The sequence below is a fragment of the Heteronotia binoei genome, chromosome 1 (genome assembly GCF_032191835.1).
Source record: "Heteronotia binoei isolate CCM8104 ecotype False Entrance Well chromosome 1, APGP_CSIRO_Hbin_v1, whole genome shotgun sequence".
Lineage (NCBI taxonomy): Eukaryota > Metazoa > Chordata > Lepidosauria > Squamata > Gekkonidae > Heteronotia > Heteronotia binoei.
This window is the reverse complement of record NC_083223.1, coordinates 127747904-127765268: the sequence shown is the minus strand read 5'-3', so window position 1 is coordinate 127765268 and position 17365 is coordinate 127747904. Positions and strand designations below refer to the sequence as shown.

The 17365-nt window shown below is 40.0% G+C and overlaps 1 protein-coding gene across 3 annotated transcripts in view; it reads right to left on the bottom strand.

Annotated features, from left to right (window-relative positions):
- The window catches only part of UTRN (utrophin), a 640548-nt gene that overhangs the window by 150893 nt on the left and 472290 nt on the right, over positions 1 to 17365 (bottom strand). For all 3 annotated transcript variants that reach the window (XM_060240558.1, XM_060240540.1, XM_060240548.1), the window contains one exon: positions 10361 to 10490. In XM_060240558.1, the coding sequence (XP_060096541.1) occupies positions 10361 to 10490 (130 nt within the window). The remainder of the gene's footprint in view (positions 1 to 10360; positions 10491 to 17365) is intronic.

The following is a 17365-nucleotide window of genomic DNA, read 5'->3' as shown; positions in this document are numbered from 1 at the left end:
CAAATGTTGATGATCATGGAAAGAGAGTATATGTATGCACGTTCTCCACACATTCACACTGTGTAGTTGCCTTATCAATTGTATGAAGGTGAGGGATGAGGCCAATGCACTCTTTCTTGATCTCTTTCCCTGCTTGGTCAGTTAATGTACAAAGTTAGTATGACAATAAGTACTAAGCTAAGAAAGCTATTTGTGCATACCAGGTGTATATGCATACCCACTAGTGTAGGAAAGTAAGTTAAAATGCTCTAAATATTTTTTTAAAAAATCTATGCTACGTAGGTGTTGCTGAACACCCCAAAAACAAATTGTCTACAAAGAGGTAGGGTGGTGTCAGCTACCAAGTTAGGCTCTGAAGTCAAATCTTTCTTGTTGCTCTTTAATGCTTCTATTTATTTATTATACTTTATTTGTATCCAGCCTTTCTTCCATCCCTGAACCCATGTTCTGAGAATTCTAAGCACATGGGATCACTTACAGCAATCTCTGGTTTGTCATATCTTTTAAAACAATTGCTTTATTCTTGCAGTGACCCCCCCCCCTCAAATAATGGCCTTTTGGAACCCTTGTTTATTAATAAGGGAAAATACCAAGATAATAATCTATGAGTATGAGACTCAAATCGTAACTATACCCTTGATGTGAAATTAATTACAATCTTTGAAATGTTCACTTTTATATAAGTATAACAAGCATCAATAAAGTTGAAAGGAATAAGAGCATTTTCAAAATGTTTTATCCTTTAATCTACAAAATCCAGCATCTGACATGACAAGTTTTTATCTGTGTACTGCACAAAGAAGCTGAAAATTCAAAGACAAGAAAAGAGGAAAGCATAGTGCTATTGTCATGGTGAAATCTCTGGGAAATGAAAAATACAGAGCACAATTGCTCTTCAAAAAGGAGGTCTGTCAAATCAAGGAGGTTTAAAGAGTCCATGTAAGTAGAATTAGTTGGTCCAAGTATGAGTTTACGTGACAAGCCTAGTGAAAAGGTGAATTGTATCAGCTAAGTCACATGGTTCAGAATACGTTATTCTTATTTCCTTACGTGGCTAGTCATTTGTTATCAGCTGGGCACAAAAGTTTCCCTCTTCTTTGCTTGAGACATCCTAAACTTCACACCATAGCTTTAACCCACCAATTACAAGACAGCTGGGGGGGGGATCTTTCATTAGTCCTTGCATGGGGTCCTCAGAACCTACTGGCATGAAGCAGAAAGAATCAGATCATAAGAACACTTTTGTTCCTGCTGTTTGCTTCAAAGTATCAGTGTGCTGTCTCCCCAAGGGATGGGATTTTGTCTCATTTTTACTTCAAAGAGAAATCTGTGTGGCATTTTCAGACCTCTTTTCCATAATAGCCATCCAGGAAAAAAAATGAGTAGAGAAGTTTATGTTTGTGTGTGTTAACTGCCATCAAGCAGCTTTCAACTTATGGCAACCCTATGAATTAATAACCTCCAAACTGTCCTATCATTAACAACCTTGCTCAAGTTTACAAAACTGTGATCCATGGCTTCCTTTAGTGAGTCAATCAAACTCATATTGAGCCTTCCTCTTTTCCTGGGGCCTTCAACTTCTATTATTTTCTCTCTCAGGGACTCTTGTCTTAGAATGTGACCAAAGTGCAATAGCTTCAGTTTTATCATTTTAGCTTCTAGTGCGTGTTCAGGCTTGATCAAGAATTCACTTACTTGGGGATTTTTGGCAGTCCATGGTATCCATAAAACTCTTCTCCAACACTACATTTCAAAGGAATCTCTTTTTTTTTCCTGTCAGCTTTCTTCACTGTCCACTTTTCATACCCATACATAGTAATGGGGAATACTATGGCAGGAACCATCTTGATCTTGGTCGCCAGTGACACATCCTCACACTTAAGAATCTCTTCTAGCTCCTTCATGGCAGCCATTCCCAGTCTCAACTGCCTTCTGATTCCTTGAGTTTGTGTGCAATATCCCTTTTAGTTGATGATGGAGCCAAGGAATAGAAAATCTTGAACAGTTTCAATTTCTTCATCCTCAGTCTTAAAGTTGTGTAACTCCCCAGGAATCATTGCTTTTGTCTTCTTAGTGTTCAGCTGTAATCCTGGCTTTGGCACTTTCTTCTTTAACCTTGATCAGTAGTAGTTTCAAGTCTTCACTATTTTCTGCCAGTAATGTGGTATCATCTGCATTTCTCAATGTGTTAATTTTCCTTCTACCAGTTTTCACTCCACCATTTAAATCTCATCCACTTTTCCTTATGATATGCTCTCTATATACAGATTGAACAGACAGGGAGATAAAATACATCCTCATCTGACACCTTTGCCAACTGGAAACCATTCTGTTTCTCCACATTCTGTCCTAACAATAACCTCTTGTCTAAAGTACAGGTTGTGCATCAAAACAGTTGCTGTGGCATACAATATGTCACAGAAGTCAGTATATTTTGTAAATATTTAAGTATATCTTTTCATATGACAATACTGAAGAAATGACACTTGGCTACAATGTAAAGTAGTGAGTCTACAGCTTGTATAGCAGTGTAAATGTGCTGTACCCTTAGAATTACGCAACACACGGCCATTAATGTCTAAACTGCTGCCAACAAAAGTTAGTACACCCCTAAGTGATAATGTCCAAATGGGGCCCAAAGTATCAATATTTTGTGTGGCCACCATTATTTTCCAGCACTGCATTAACCCTCTTGGGCATAGAGTACACCAGAGCTTCACAAGTTGCCACTGGAGTCCTCTTCCACTCCTCCATGATGACGTCATGTAGCTGGTGGATGTTAAAGACTTTGTGCACCTCCACCTTCCATTTCAGGATGCCCCACAGATGCTCAATAGGGTTTAAATCTGGAGACATGCTTGGCCAATCCATCACCTTTACCCTCAGCTTCTTTAGCAAGGCAGTGGTCATTTTGGAGGTGTGTTTGGGGTCGTTATCATGTTGGAATACTGCCCTGTGGCCCAGTCTCCAAAAGGAGGAGATCATGCTCTGCTTCAGTATGTCACAGTACATGTTGGCATTCATGGTTCCCTCAATGAACTGTAGCTCCCCAGTGCTGGCAGCACTCATGCAGTCCCAGACCATGACATTCCCACCACCATGCTTGACTGTAGGCAAGACACACTTGTCTTTGTACTCCTCACCTGGTTGCCGCCACACACGCTTGACACCATCTGAACCAAATAAGTTTATCTTGGTCTCATCGGACCATAGGACAAGGTTCCAGAAATCCATGTCCTTAGTCTGCTTGTCTGCAGCAAACCGTTTGTGGGCCTTCTCGTGCATCATCTTTAGAAGAGGCTTCCTTCTGGGAGGACAGCCCTGCAGACCAATTTGATGCAGCATGCGGTATGGTCTGAGCACTGACAGGCTGACCCCCCCCCCACCCGCTTCAACCTCTGTAGCAATGCTGGCAGCACTCATACGTCTATTTTCCAAAGCCAACCTCTGGATATGACACTGAGCACGGGCACTCAACTTCTTTGGTCGACCATGGCGAGGCTTCTTCTGAGTGGAACTTGTCCTGCTAAACCGCTGTATGGTCTTGGCCACCGTGCTGCAGCTCAGTTTCAGGGTCTTGGCAATCTTATAGCCTAGGCCATTCTTATGTCGAGCAACAATTCATTTTTTCAGATCCTCAGAGAGTTCATTGCCATGAGGTGCCATGTGGAACTTCCAGTGACCAGTATGAGGGAGTGAGAGTGATAACCTGCTTCCCCTTCACACCTCATACCTTGTACCACTAATGAGTCACATGACACCAGGGAGGGAAAACGGCTACTTGGGCCCCATTTGGACATTATCACTTAGGAGTGTACTCACTTTTGTTGCCAGCAGTTTAGACATTAATGGCTGTGTATTGCGTAATTTTGAGGGGACAGCACATTTACACTCTTATACAAGCTGTAGACTCACTACTTTACATTGTAGCCAAATGTCATTTCTTCAGTGTTGTCACATGAAAAGATATACTTAAATATTTACAAAATATGAGGAGGTGTACTCACTTCTGTGACATACTGGATCTATTTCTTTTAAACCAGCCATAGCTTTTCCATGATCTACACAGTCAAAAATTTAGCTGTAATCTATGAAAAACAGGCTACTATTCTTCTGAAATTCTCCCATATGCTCCAGTAACCAACAAAAATTTACAATGAGATCTCTAGTGCATCTTCTTTTCTGAATCCAGTTTGAACGTATCTTCCTTTTTTTGTTGTTCTCTTCTGTTTCTTTACACTGTTTGTTATAGTAGTTTTCTTTGTCTCTGTGTGTAGATCAGTGGAACATTGCTTTTAGACTTCTAATTCTATTTCTGTCACCTTTTACATTTGATTCTCGTTTACCTTTAGCAATTTTATGACTTTCATCAGCCATCCATCAAAGCTTTTCACTTCTTTTAGGAATAGTCTTTGTGCATTCTTCCTTAATAGTATCTCGCGTTTCAACCCCTAATTCCTCTGGTTCATGTTCACTTGAACATAGTAATGCAAATCTGTTTGGTTTTAAAAGTTTTCAGGAATGTTGCTTAGATTATATTTTGACACTATGGATGCTTTGGTGGTTTTTTCATCAGTTTTATACTAATTTTTGATATCAACAGTTCCTGGCACTGTTGCCTCCTGGTCTTGTTTTAGCAGAGAAAATAGAGTTTCTCCACCTTCTGCTTCCAATTGCGTAACCTATTTGATTTCTACTTTGGTGATCTCCACATATATAGTAATCTGTTTGGTCACCTGAAACATTTTTATAATGAACAACCTGCTGTCGTCACAGAATTCTATGAGTCGCTCTCCTGCTTCATTTCATGTTCACAGCCCAAAGCTTCCAACAATATTGCTTTTGTTTCCTACTTTTGAGTTCCAGTCATCTATGATTATCCTTGTGCTCCAGTGACCAACATCTGCTGGTGGTCCCAGGCCCAAGAGAGATCTGACTGTCCTCGACTTGGGCCAAGGCTTTCTCTGTTCTGGCCCAACCTGATGGAACTATCTGCCAATCTCCATCCAGGCCCTGTGGGAATTACTACCATTCCACAAGGCCTGCAAAGCAGAGATGTTCCACCAGGTATTTGGTTGAAGACAGTTATGATTTACATTCGGCACACTCACTTCCGCTCACACTCCCGTGTGTGATAGCGGCACCACCTGGACTTGACATTGTCTTGTTTTTAGTGAATCTGATATGTTTTAGCGCTGTTTAACTTAAGTTTTAACTGTTTTTTAAATGCAGTTTCCTGTAAACTGCCCCGAGCCCAGTCTTCTGGAAGGGTGGTCAAAAATGCAATAAAATAAATAAATACATTACAATGAATCCTAAAATCTACCACCAACAGGAACAACTCTCTGGATTAGGAAATATTAGGAAAAGGACTGAAAATAAAACGGCCACTATTATAATCCCAGAGGGGTTTTTTTTGGGGGGGGGGATTGCCACCTTCTGAGTATGGAGCATGGAGGGGTGTGTGTGGGGGAAATAAATAGTGGTGAATTTCCTGCATTGTGTGACAGGTTGGACTAGATGAACCTGGAGGTTCCTTCCAACCCTATGATTCTATAATGCCCCTGTATAGATTTATGGTGCAGCCTCATCTTGAATACTGTCTACAGTTCTGGTCACTGTATCTCAAAAAAGGACACTGGAGAGCTAGAAAAAGTACAGAGAAGGGAGATCAAGATGATTAGGGGGTTGAAGCACCTTCCCTGTGAGGAAAGACTGAAGAGTCTGGAACTTTGAAAAGTTTAGGGAAGAGATGATTAATGGGGACATGATGGAGGTTTATAAAATTATGAATGGGGTGGAGAGAGCTGACAAAGATAAATTTTTCTTTCTCTCCCAAAATACTAGAACTCGAGGCCATCCAGCGAAGTTCATGGGTAATAGATTCAGGATGGACAAAAGGAAATACTTCTTTATATAAACAGTGATTAGAATGTGGAATTCACTGTCAGAGGATGTAGTGATGGCTACAGGAATAATCAGTTTTAAAAGGGAATTAGACAAATTCATAGATAATAGATCTATCAGTGGATACTTGCCACGGTTAATGAGGCGAACCTTCATGTTCAGAAGCACTAAACCTCTGTATCCCAGAGCCAGGAGGCAACATCAGGGGAAGTTCTCGGGCCTTATGCCCTCTTGTTCGCCCTGCAGAAGAACTGGCTGGCCACTGTGTGAGACAGGATGCTGGATTAGATTGGCCATTGGTCTCATTCGGCAGGGCTCTACTTATGTTTTCTTGAGAGAGAAAAACAGCTTCACATACACACACAAACCTCTTCACCACTTTAAGGTGTGTGTCTGGGGGGGGGGGCGTGTTATGTCATCATGTATTCTTAATTAGGTGTACTAGGTAAACAATTTGAAGCTTCAGGGCCTTCAAAATTGTAGTTTGTTTTAATTCTTTTATAAATATTGTTAATTGTAAAGAAATCAGGTGTTAATTAGGTAATGCAAACTTCAATATCTTAAAATGGAGAAACTTACTAATGCATCAAACCCTAACTTCATAGACTCTATTGTATAAATAGACTCTACTGCATTAATAGATTCAATTGTGTAAATACTACTGATTTCTATCATATGTTATGGAACATATTTTAATATTCGGGAAATATTACACATGCAAAATCCCATTAAAGCTACCTAATGTAGCATGGCATCTTCTTGGGTGTTCAAAACAGCAAGAGTCAAGTTCTAATGAAAGAGCCTAACAAGAACTAGACAAGGAAAAAATATTCATTTCTTTTAACTCAAAATGGGAATACAATAGAAAAACTGAAATACAAGACAAAATATTAAGCTGAAAGTTGGCTGTATGTAATAATGAATTTCCTATAGCACAAGTTGTTCCCAATTAACATACTGTAAAAGTAAGAGAGAACAAAAAGCCCATGATAGTTGATTGAAACACAGTTTTTAAGTGGCACAATATTTTATACTACCTATCACATATGAATGGATCTTTTAAATAAATTAAATGGTGATCAATATTATTAATATCATGCTATCTTATTAAAGGTAAAGGTGTGCAAGCACCAGTCATTTTCGACTCTGGGGTAATGTTGCTTTCACAACGTTTTCATGGCAGGCTTTTTTTTATAGGGTGGTTTGCCATTGCCTTCCCCAGTCATCTACACTTTCCCCCCAGCAAGCTGGGTACTCATTTTACTATCCTTGGAAGGATGGAAGGCTGAGTCAACCTGGAGCCAGCTACCTGAACCAGATTTCGCTGGGATCGAATTCAGGTCGTGAGCAGAGGGCTCCGACTGCAGTACTGCAGCTTTACCATTCTGTGCCATGGGGCTCTCTTATTAGGAAGCATCATTTCAAAATTGTTTTTGTTTTTATTCATTTATACCACTTTTATGCTGCCTTTCCACCCAGCTTAGGGTCCCCACTCCAAGGACAAACAATCAAAATCATTAAAACAGCCTTTAAAAAAATAGAATAAAACAATTAAAAACACCACATACATAGTGAAAACACATACAAAGGAAGGCAAATCAGTTAAATTAACAAATTAAATAGATAAGTCTTCACCCGCTGATGGAACGCAATGACAGAGAGGGACAGATGGATCTCCCTGGAGATAATTTTGGTGACAAGATTGAGAATACTTCTTCTTGGTTTGCCATCCATCTAGTTTTAGAGGTGTGAACACCAAAGAAGAGCCCCTGAAGGTAACTGAAGGTGTCAGGTAGGATCATACAGGAGTAGCCAGTCTTTACACTGTGTTGGTACCAACATATATATGACTTTAAAGTTCAATACCAGCACTTTGAATTGGGCCTGTAAGCTAACTGGTAGCCAATGTAGACAGGACAACACTGAAGTGATGTGGTTTTTTGATCCACTCCAGTTAGTATTCTGGCTGTAGCATTCTGCACCAACTGTAGTTTTTGAACACACTTCAAAGACAGCTCCACATACAGCACACTGCAGTAGATCATTCTAGATGTTATGATGGTATGTACCACAATGGCAAGACTTTCTAAATACAACATAAGAACATAAGAGAAGCCATGTTGGATCAGGCCAACGGCCCATCAAGTCCAACACTCTGTGTCACACAGTGGCAAAAAAATTTATATACACACATACACTGTGGCTAATAGCCACTGATGGACATATGCTCCATATTTTTATCTAAACCCCTCTTGAAGGTGGCTATACTTGTGGCTGCCACCACCTACTGTGGCAGTGAATTCCACATGTTAATCACCCTTTGGGTGAAGAAGTACTTCCTTTTATCCGTTTTAACCTTTCTGCTCAGCAATTTCATCGAATGCCCACGAGTTCTTGTATTGTGAGAAAGGGAGAAAAGTACTTCTTTCTCTACTTTCTCCATCCCATGCATTATCTTGTAAACCTCTATCATGTCACCCCGCAGTCGACGTTTCTCCAAGCTAAAGAGTCCCAAGCGTTTCAACCTTTCTTCATAGGGAAAGTGCTCCAGCCCTTTAATCATTCTAGTTGCCCTTTTCTGGACTTTCTCCAATGCTATAATATCCTTTTTGAGGTGCCGCGACCAGAACTGCACACAGTACTCCAAATGAGACCGCACAATAGGGAAGTACAAATTGTACTACCCTATTGTTTAAGCTGCTAGTCTAACCTGGCATATGGTATATAGACTCAATTTTTTTCTTTACTTTCTATTTATATACTGACCTGACACTTTGACAGAACCCTGTGATCAAAATAAGGGGCAGCCATGTCTTCTGAAATGACTGGGAAAGTATGACAGCATGACTAGTTTGGGATTACAGTTTCAAACTTTTTGATATTTTGAATCTGAATTCTACATCTACCTACAGCTTTTACTTTAATTCTCAAATTGATTCTGCTTTTGGTTTTGAAGCGTGTGGGACTTTGGGATACATGCATCCTTTTTTCAATCCTTCCTTTACAGACTTGACTATATTACAGTTTTCTTAGAAACTGAAATGTCTATTGTATATTAGCTACATCCACTACACAAGAGTTGTTCCTCTTCTAAAAGCAATATTTCAAAAGCAATAGTTCAAACTTGAGAAGCTGCTCCTCTTCTGTAGTGCTAATATACTCCAATTTAATTATCTCAGACTTTCACCTCTAATTTTGCCATTAAATTATTACAACAAAATCATAATATCAATGATCCAGTGACTAAGTGATGGCTTATCTATTTAAATTTCAGCTGTTATGAGCAAGATACTTTTGATGGTCTGGGATACTATGATAGTTGTTAGGGAATGGAAGCCCTCCCCTCCCCTTTGGCTCTTATTGTTAGGTCATAATTGGTTATAAGAAAGTCATGATTTGTAAGCTATCTCAAGAAATCTGGTCAAGAGCATGGGAGGGCAATGTTTTAAATCATTACATAATTTGGTATTTTAGTTATCATGTCTCTACAAACATGTTACACCAACCTGCATTCTCATATTCTCAAGTAATGTTTGCAGTCTTAATTATAGCATCTTCCACAACTACATATAAGAATCTACGGGACCATCTCCTCTGTTATGTCCCCAAGAGAGAGTTGTACTCCTTAGCAATTTGCTGGTGGTTTCTGGCCCCAAAGTCAGCCTGCTGTCCTTGGCCAGGGCTTTTTTGGTCCTGGCTCCAGCCTGGTGGAACTCTGCCAAACACATCAGGGCCCTGTAGGATCTGATGCAATTCTGCTGGGCCTGCAAGGCAGGGATGGTCCACCAAGCCTTTGGTAGAGGACAGTGACAGTTTCCATCTTGGCTGGCACCCTCTCCTGCTATCTACATCTAACTTGCCCACTTCTCCCCCACCTCTGAAGTATCCTGCAGTCAGAACTGGGTTTAATTAGCACCCACCATCTGATTCTTAAAATGTCCTGTTAATGTTTTGTTTTATCTTGTTGCTGTTCTTATGGATACTGTACATCACCATAGCCCTGCAGCATCAGGGATTGGGCAATTCATAAATGCAATAAAAATAATAATAACAACAACAACAACAATAATGATTGAAATTGTCAAGAAGAGAACCTGAATATTGTGTTTATCAAATTTTATAGTAACATAAAATATGCATAAAGAATATTTATAAAAGTACCATTTGTAAAACTCCCTGGCTTCTCAGCAAAAGTCCTAATGTATAATGCACACTAAAATTATCTCCTCCTGATACTACTAAAGCTTTACTTTCTCTAGAAGGCACATTTTAAGTTCCCAGGAACATCTTTTCATCCACTTATAATGATATAGCCTTTCTTGTTGACACATTGCATATGAATCAAAATAATTTGTATTTATTCAACAAAAGCAATATTTTCAACTTGAGAAATTTGGGTATTTCATTTTGTACTCTAAAGTTATTACTAATCTGAAAAATGATAAACACTGACCTGACTTTGAAAGTAAGTTTTTTCTTGGTTCTTCAGGCCCTTCAATTGGTTGATCAGCAAGGAATACTCGTGCTTGGTCTACAGCATTTAGAATAGCTTGCTCTTTATCTTTTAGTTCACGTTGTAGTCCCTTTCCAAAAGAAAAATAAAGCAATCACATGTAAACCACAGGCATATGAAGCTACCCTATGAAGTAAGATCACTGGTTCTCCAAGCTCAGTGCCATCCATTCTTTCCCAGCATTTGCTTCTGAGTCTCTTTAACTGGATATGATAGGAATTAAACCCACAATCAGACACATGCAAAGTGTGTACTCTGTCACTGAGTCACAACGTCTCCCAGCCTAACACTTCAGACAAAAGAAAAAGTAGAAGGCCAGCAGTACCTTTAAGACCAACAATGATTTATTCAGAATGTAAGCTTTCATATGCATGCATACTTCATCAGACAATGGAATGAGATACAGTAAGCAGAGCTACGTATAGGTGGTGGGCAGTGGTTAAGAATGCAAAATGGTACAAGGTTAGAATCCAATGGCAAAATAGTGAAATTAACAAATTGAAAGAAGATTTGGTCTGATTTGGTCTGTGTGGGAAACCAATAAAACAGTAGCATGTCAGAATGGGATAATGATGGTGAGAGTGTCATAAGGCAATACACGCAAGTCTATTAATTGCTCTATTGCAGGAGTGTCAAATATGTGGTGTGGGGGCCAAATCAGGCCCCTGAGCAACTGGCTGTCATCTACTTCCTTCTCCCTATATCTTGCTTCGTTCTGCATCACAGCTTGCTTTGCAAGGCTTGCTCAATTACACAGGAGCTACAGAGCAAAACTTCTATTTTCTCCATTGGCTGAGGCTCCTCCCTTGGGGAGGAAGGGGGGGGAGGCAGAGCTTGATTTCCAGCCTCTCTCAATTGCACAGCAGAGCTACTGAGACAGGCCTCTCTTCCTTCTATTGGTTGAGGCTTCCACCCCCCCCCCCCAGTCCCCTGGGAAAGAAAGGAAAGAGCCACAGCTTCCTTTGTCCAGTTCCCTAGATCCCATGGGAGAAATATAAAGAAAGCACTTTTAAGACCACCGAGTGCTAACGTTTTAAGCATGTTTTAATTTAATTGTGTTTGTGTCCTTTATAAAGTTTATATCTCTGCTACCTAATCTTAAATAGGTACGCATATGGCCCAACCCAACCCGACATGGCCCGGCACAACCCAACATGGCCCAACTCAACAAAGTCTCATTTATGTTAGATCCAGCCCTAATAACAAATGAATTTGACACCCCTGCTCTATTGTTTGCAAGTCTGGGTTAAACTTAGAACATGTCTTTTCCAGAGGTGTTCCTGCCCACCTAATTTACTTTTTAACATGTAACATACATTATGTCCACCTAATTTACTTTTTAACATGTAGCATACTTTATAAACATCATTCTAGTTTGCCATTAGAAAAAATACATAAAATATAGTGGAAGATGGGTTTAGATAAACAGCCAATATCCTTTTTGAGTATGTCAATACAAAAAACATTATTCTGATACATTATTCTAAAAGAGAAATACATTGGAATACTGTGGATCAGGGCTTTTTTTGTAGCAGGAACTCCTTTGCTTTTTAGGCCACACACCCCTGATGTAGCCAATCCTCTTGGAGTTTACAGTAGGCCCTGTACTAAGAGCCCTGTAAGCTCTTGGTGGATTGGCTACATCAGGGGTGCATGGCCTAATATGCAAAGGAGCTCCTGCTACAGAAGACGTTCTGCATCTATAGAGGATAATTAAAATATCCACTACTATCTTCATTTGATTGTAGTTATATCAGAAAATTGTAAGTGATACCAAGTAAAAATGTAAGAGAAAGTTATTCTTTAATGCACCCCCCAAAAAATCTGAAAGGAATTAAAAAGTTATACAAGAACTCAGAATACTATACTCATGCCAGCTTTTGAAACATTTTAAAATTATATTTGAAGAGTAAAAGAAAGAACCAAGTAATGTTGGGCTACACCTGGTTTGTACTAAGCTCTCTTCTATGACTGAGTGCAAAATGTACAAGAGGGCAGCTAGCATTCCAGCACTGGCACTGCTAGGAGCTGTGTGATGAGCCAACTGCCTGTTGTACAACACTGTCAGGTCTTAGGCTTAGTAAAGGACAGAACAATTATTATGAAGAATATATCACCCTTGTTTCATGTGAAGTTTCTGACTTGTGGGAAAGAACAGTTAGTGGCCAGGTAAGAGATTACCTGCCTAGTAATTGTGCAAGATATAAAGCCTGTTCTGGTAGATCAGTGAAACAAATTTTATAACATGGACCTTGCTTTATGCCAGGAATATGGGCACAAACTGATTGATCTATCCACCTTGGTAGAAGTAATTTTAAATTGTTGTATGTCATAAATTTAAAACTCCTCTTAATGGTAAAAACTGAAGCTGAAATTTGATCCCAACAAAACAAAGGTGCTACTGGTGGAAAGGAGAGTCTAAACAAAGTTCAGAATAGCCAAAGGTTACAAACATCAATAGTTATGGACTAAAGTAAACATGTTTATTTTAAAAACAAATAAAAATCTAGTTTTATTCAGAATGTAAGCTTTCGTGTGCATGCACACTTCATCATGAAATGGGGTACAGTGAGCAGAGTTACATATAGCTGGTGGGCAGTGGTTAAGCATGCAAAATAGTACTAAGAATCTATGGCAAAATAGTACCATTAAAAAAATTGAAAGAACAACCAGTTTGGTTTCGATACCATTTGTTGTGTTGGAAAACAGCAAAGTCAATACACATGTCAGAATTGAAGAGTGAGAATGTCACAATGCAGTAAACGCAGTCTGTTAATTGCTCTATAGCTCCTCAAGCCTGAGGAGGACTGAGAACATGTTTTTCTCAGAGGTGTTCCTATCCACCTAGTTTACTTTTTAACATGTAGCATGTATTATAAACATCATTCTAGCATCAGCTGGTGGGCTAGCTGAGGTCATTCCAGAGATAACTACAACATACTCTACCTGGGGCTGCTCCTGAATAGCATCTGGAAACTACAATTAGTACAGAGTGCTGTAGCAAGAATGGTAATTGAAGTGGGTCTTAGGGAACGTATCACTCCAGTCTTGGCTCCCAAACTGCTTTGGGACCAAAGCAATGTTCCCTCTAAGCTGCAGTCTTGTGAGCAAAAATGCTACTTTGTGAGCTACTGGCATTAAAGTTGTGAGCTGCTGCATGAATTAGTGCGCTCTGGGGTCATCCTTCCTGATCTAAGACAAAATTCTGTGAGCTGGAGGCTAAAAATCTGTGAGCTACCTCACACTAACTCAGCTTAGAGGGAACACTGGGCCAAAGTAAGGAGCTGGTATCGACCTTTAAAGCCCTATACAGCTTGGAACCAGCCTACCTGAAGGACTACCTATTCACATAACCACTCTAGTTGTCTTCAGAGTCCTGGCTTCAAAGCACCTTCTTGGTCATAGGGCTGACACTTTGGAACTCTCTCAAGGTCTTCTATCAGCAGGTGAAGACTTTTCTGTTTGACATCCTCTTGCTAAACCTTAATTACCTCCTCCCTGCTTTGTTGTTTGTTGTTTTTTATGTATTTGTATGTTTTATTTGTTTCAAATACATAAAAATCAACAAAGCAGGGAGGAGGTAATACATAAAAGGGAGGGTTTTTTAAAATGCTTGATATGTTTGAATGTTTGCCACCTTGGAAATTCTGAATTGAGTGGAAAGGTGGCAGAGAAATGTTTTAAATAAATAAACAATCTAAATAAATAAATATGACCTAAAATAACATCACTATCAGTGACATGGGACAGTTTTTAGAAGCACTTATTTGGCCTTTTTCATTTTCAAGAAATGAATTAAACACACTGCTCTGTCAGACTGTTTGGCCACACATTTATTTTGCTGGATAGTAAACAGAGATAATAAGACGTGTATACTGTGCAGCAAAAAACTGAAATAGTATTTTATGCCAAAACCACATCTGTAGTACATATGAGAAAATTCTGGTTACGTATTTTATGGTTCTATCAATTTTACAAGCCTGCATTTAACTGAAAATGAGAACTATTAACAGAAAATAAAAATGAGGCAAGAAATTTAAAGACTATGAAAAGGTATGAAATAGCCATTTTATTATTTCATTTTATTTTTTTTATATCAGTAGCATATTTCACAGAGTTTTTTAGTATAATTTTCAGAAAAACAATTTGTTGACATTAACATCCCAGAAGACTTCATGGATAAGGCACAGTGTATTTATATTTTATATAATCTATGTCCATACATGGAATTTGTAACACAGCATGCCCACTTTTTTTTTTAAGGAGGAGGGTGTCCACACAACACTTTTTCTTATTCTGAGCAGGATGCATGTGACTCCCAGGCTTTCTCCCTCAAGCCTAAGCAAAGGAAATGCAGTGTGGCTGTGTGCTCAACTTCTGTGTGGATGCTTTGGACAGGAAAAATCTGGATACTGTGGTATATGCCCTGGCTACTAGATTACAATACTGCAATGTATTTTATATGGAGCTGCCCTTGAAACATGTTTGGAACCTTCAGTTACAGAATGCTGGAGGCGGGAGTATATTATAGGATCCACTGAAGTGGACCGTAGAGACCATGTCACTCCAGTCTTGATCCATCAACACTGACTTAGAATTTGTTTCTTGGCACAATTCAAGGTGCTGGTCTTGGCCTTCAAAGTCCTATATGGTTTGGGAGCAACATATCTGAAAGGATGTCCAAACCCTTATGAACCTACCCAACAGATACAGTAATCTTTGGAAGCTCTACTTTGGGTACCCCTGCCTTCTGGGATTAGGTGGGTAGCAACCTGGAGATGACCAGCTCAGTCATGGCTCTGGAACTGTTTCTTCAGAGAGATCTGTCTGTCCTCCCCTGGTGCTATCTTCCACCACCAGCAGAAGATGTTTTGTTTCATCTTACATTTCCTCAATAATCCCTACTTTCTAACCAATGTTTTATGCTTTGGATGTATTTTAACTCTTTTACACTCTTTTAAAAGTTATTTTAATGAGATATCTTTGCGCTGCAGGTTTATGTTAATGGTTTTATAATTCTATCATGTATATTTTAAATTGTTAGCAGCCTTGGCGGCCACTGGGAGAGTAGAAACAAGGCATACAAATTTTGTAAATAAATAAATAATAAAGTGACGCTCTGCAAAGTGAAGGGGCTGGGATGCAGGGAGAGCAGCCCTGTGTTGCAGGGAAGGGGATGCGAGGAGCTGTTCCCACCTCACTCTGCTCACTACTCCTTTTACAGGGGGGACACCTTTGCTCACACCTGTGTGAAAGCATACATGTACAGAAACGTTTGTTGTTGTTGTTTTAATATTAGAACTTACCAGCAGCGAACTAAAACAACCATTCTTAAATCTAGACATCTTCACCATATATTCTAATAGCAAAGCATGGCCTCATCAGAGCATACTTAAATCCAGAAATTAGAATGGACATGACACATCATCCAATGAATTTGAAAAATACCTCAGGCTTGCAGAAAATCTGAAATCTTTAAAATCTTTTAACAATATATATTGCCTGATTAAAACAAACCCAAACAAATAAAAGCAGTGCCTGCAGCTTTAATAAACAAATAACTTCAGTGGCTGTTTGCAGGCAACCACAGCAGTTTGGCCACCATTCCACACTTGGTTTCTGCTTGGCTTCTGTAAGTATAAGGCAGGCAGAGGGCCTTTTCAGGGCTGTTTAGCATTTGAGGGAGGACTCATTGTGTCCAGGTCTGGCTGCAACCACCAAACAACTTGATACCACTGAACTACCTGTCTCACCAAGGCCTTCCTCCTTGCTGTTCAACAGCAACCACCCCATGAAAATCAGTGTGGTATCATGTTTTCATATGGGAACCTTTAAACCCCATTCTGCTATGATTAACTCAGGCACAAAAATGCACTTTCAATATGGATACAGCAGAAATGGGAAGAGCACATGCAGATAAGAATCCGAAGAACCATGCAACTATGCATACTCAAGGAGATCTTGGGTTTTTATTTTAACTCCTGACCTGGATAGCCAAGGCTAGCCCAATCTCATCAGATCTCAGAAACTAAGTAGGCACAGGCGGCGCGTGGGAGTGGGTTATGTAGGCTGCTGCCTGGCTAAGGGGTGCCGCTAGGTGCCCCCTCCCCACACGCTGTCTGCTGTCCCACCACCCCTTTTGCCTGTCCAAGACCTGGGCAGATGAAAGAGGCAGCAATGTGAGGAAAGGCAGCCTTGGAGCAAGGCAGAGGTGCCATGCCACCTCTTTTGCTTGTCTGGGACTAAAGTGGCAGCACCGCAGCAACCCACCATTTAAATACCCCTGCCAATCAGCTGATCGGTGGGAGTCTTTAAATGGGAGGGCGGAGGCAAAAGCAGCCCCACCTCTCCCCATTTAAAGACCTCCATGAGGGGACAGGGGGCACAGGTGGGGCAGCGGCCTGGGGCAGCAAAAACTCCAGTGTCACCTCTGTAAGTAGGATGGGAGACTACCAAGGAATACCAGGGTTGCTACACAGATCCAGGCAATGGCAAACCACCTCTGAATGTCTCTTGCCTTGAAAATCCTAAAGGGTTGCCAAAAGTCAGCTATGACTTGATGGCGACAGACAGATAGATAGAGAGGATGGATGGATGGATGGATGGATGGATGGATGGATGGATGGATGGATGGATGGATGGATGGATGATAAATGGATGGAAGGATGGATGGATAGATGGACAGATGGACGATAGATGAAAGACAGGCAGGCAGACAGAACCTCTCTATGACACAGGGCTAACTACTTATGAAACTGAGGTCACTTTAAAAAGCCACACTGCATAATGATATGCTGGGGGAATTGGTTTTTTTAATCCAAAATCTCATGAGGCATGTCCAAATCCCTTAGACATACCTAAAGCAGTTCTCCAATTTTCTGACATTGATAAGAGTCAATAGTTTGTTGTTGTTACTGCTGCAGTTCAACTATTTTTCTGGATAAA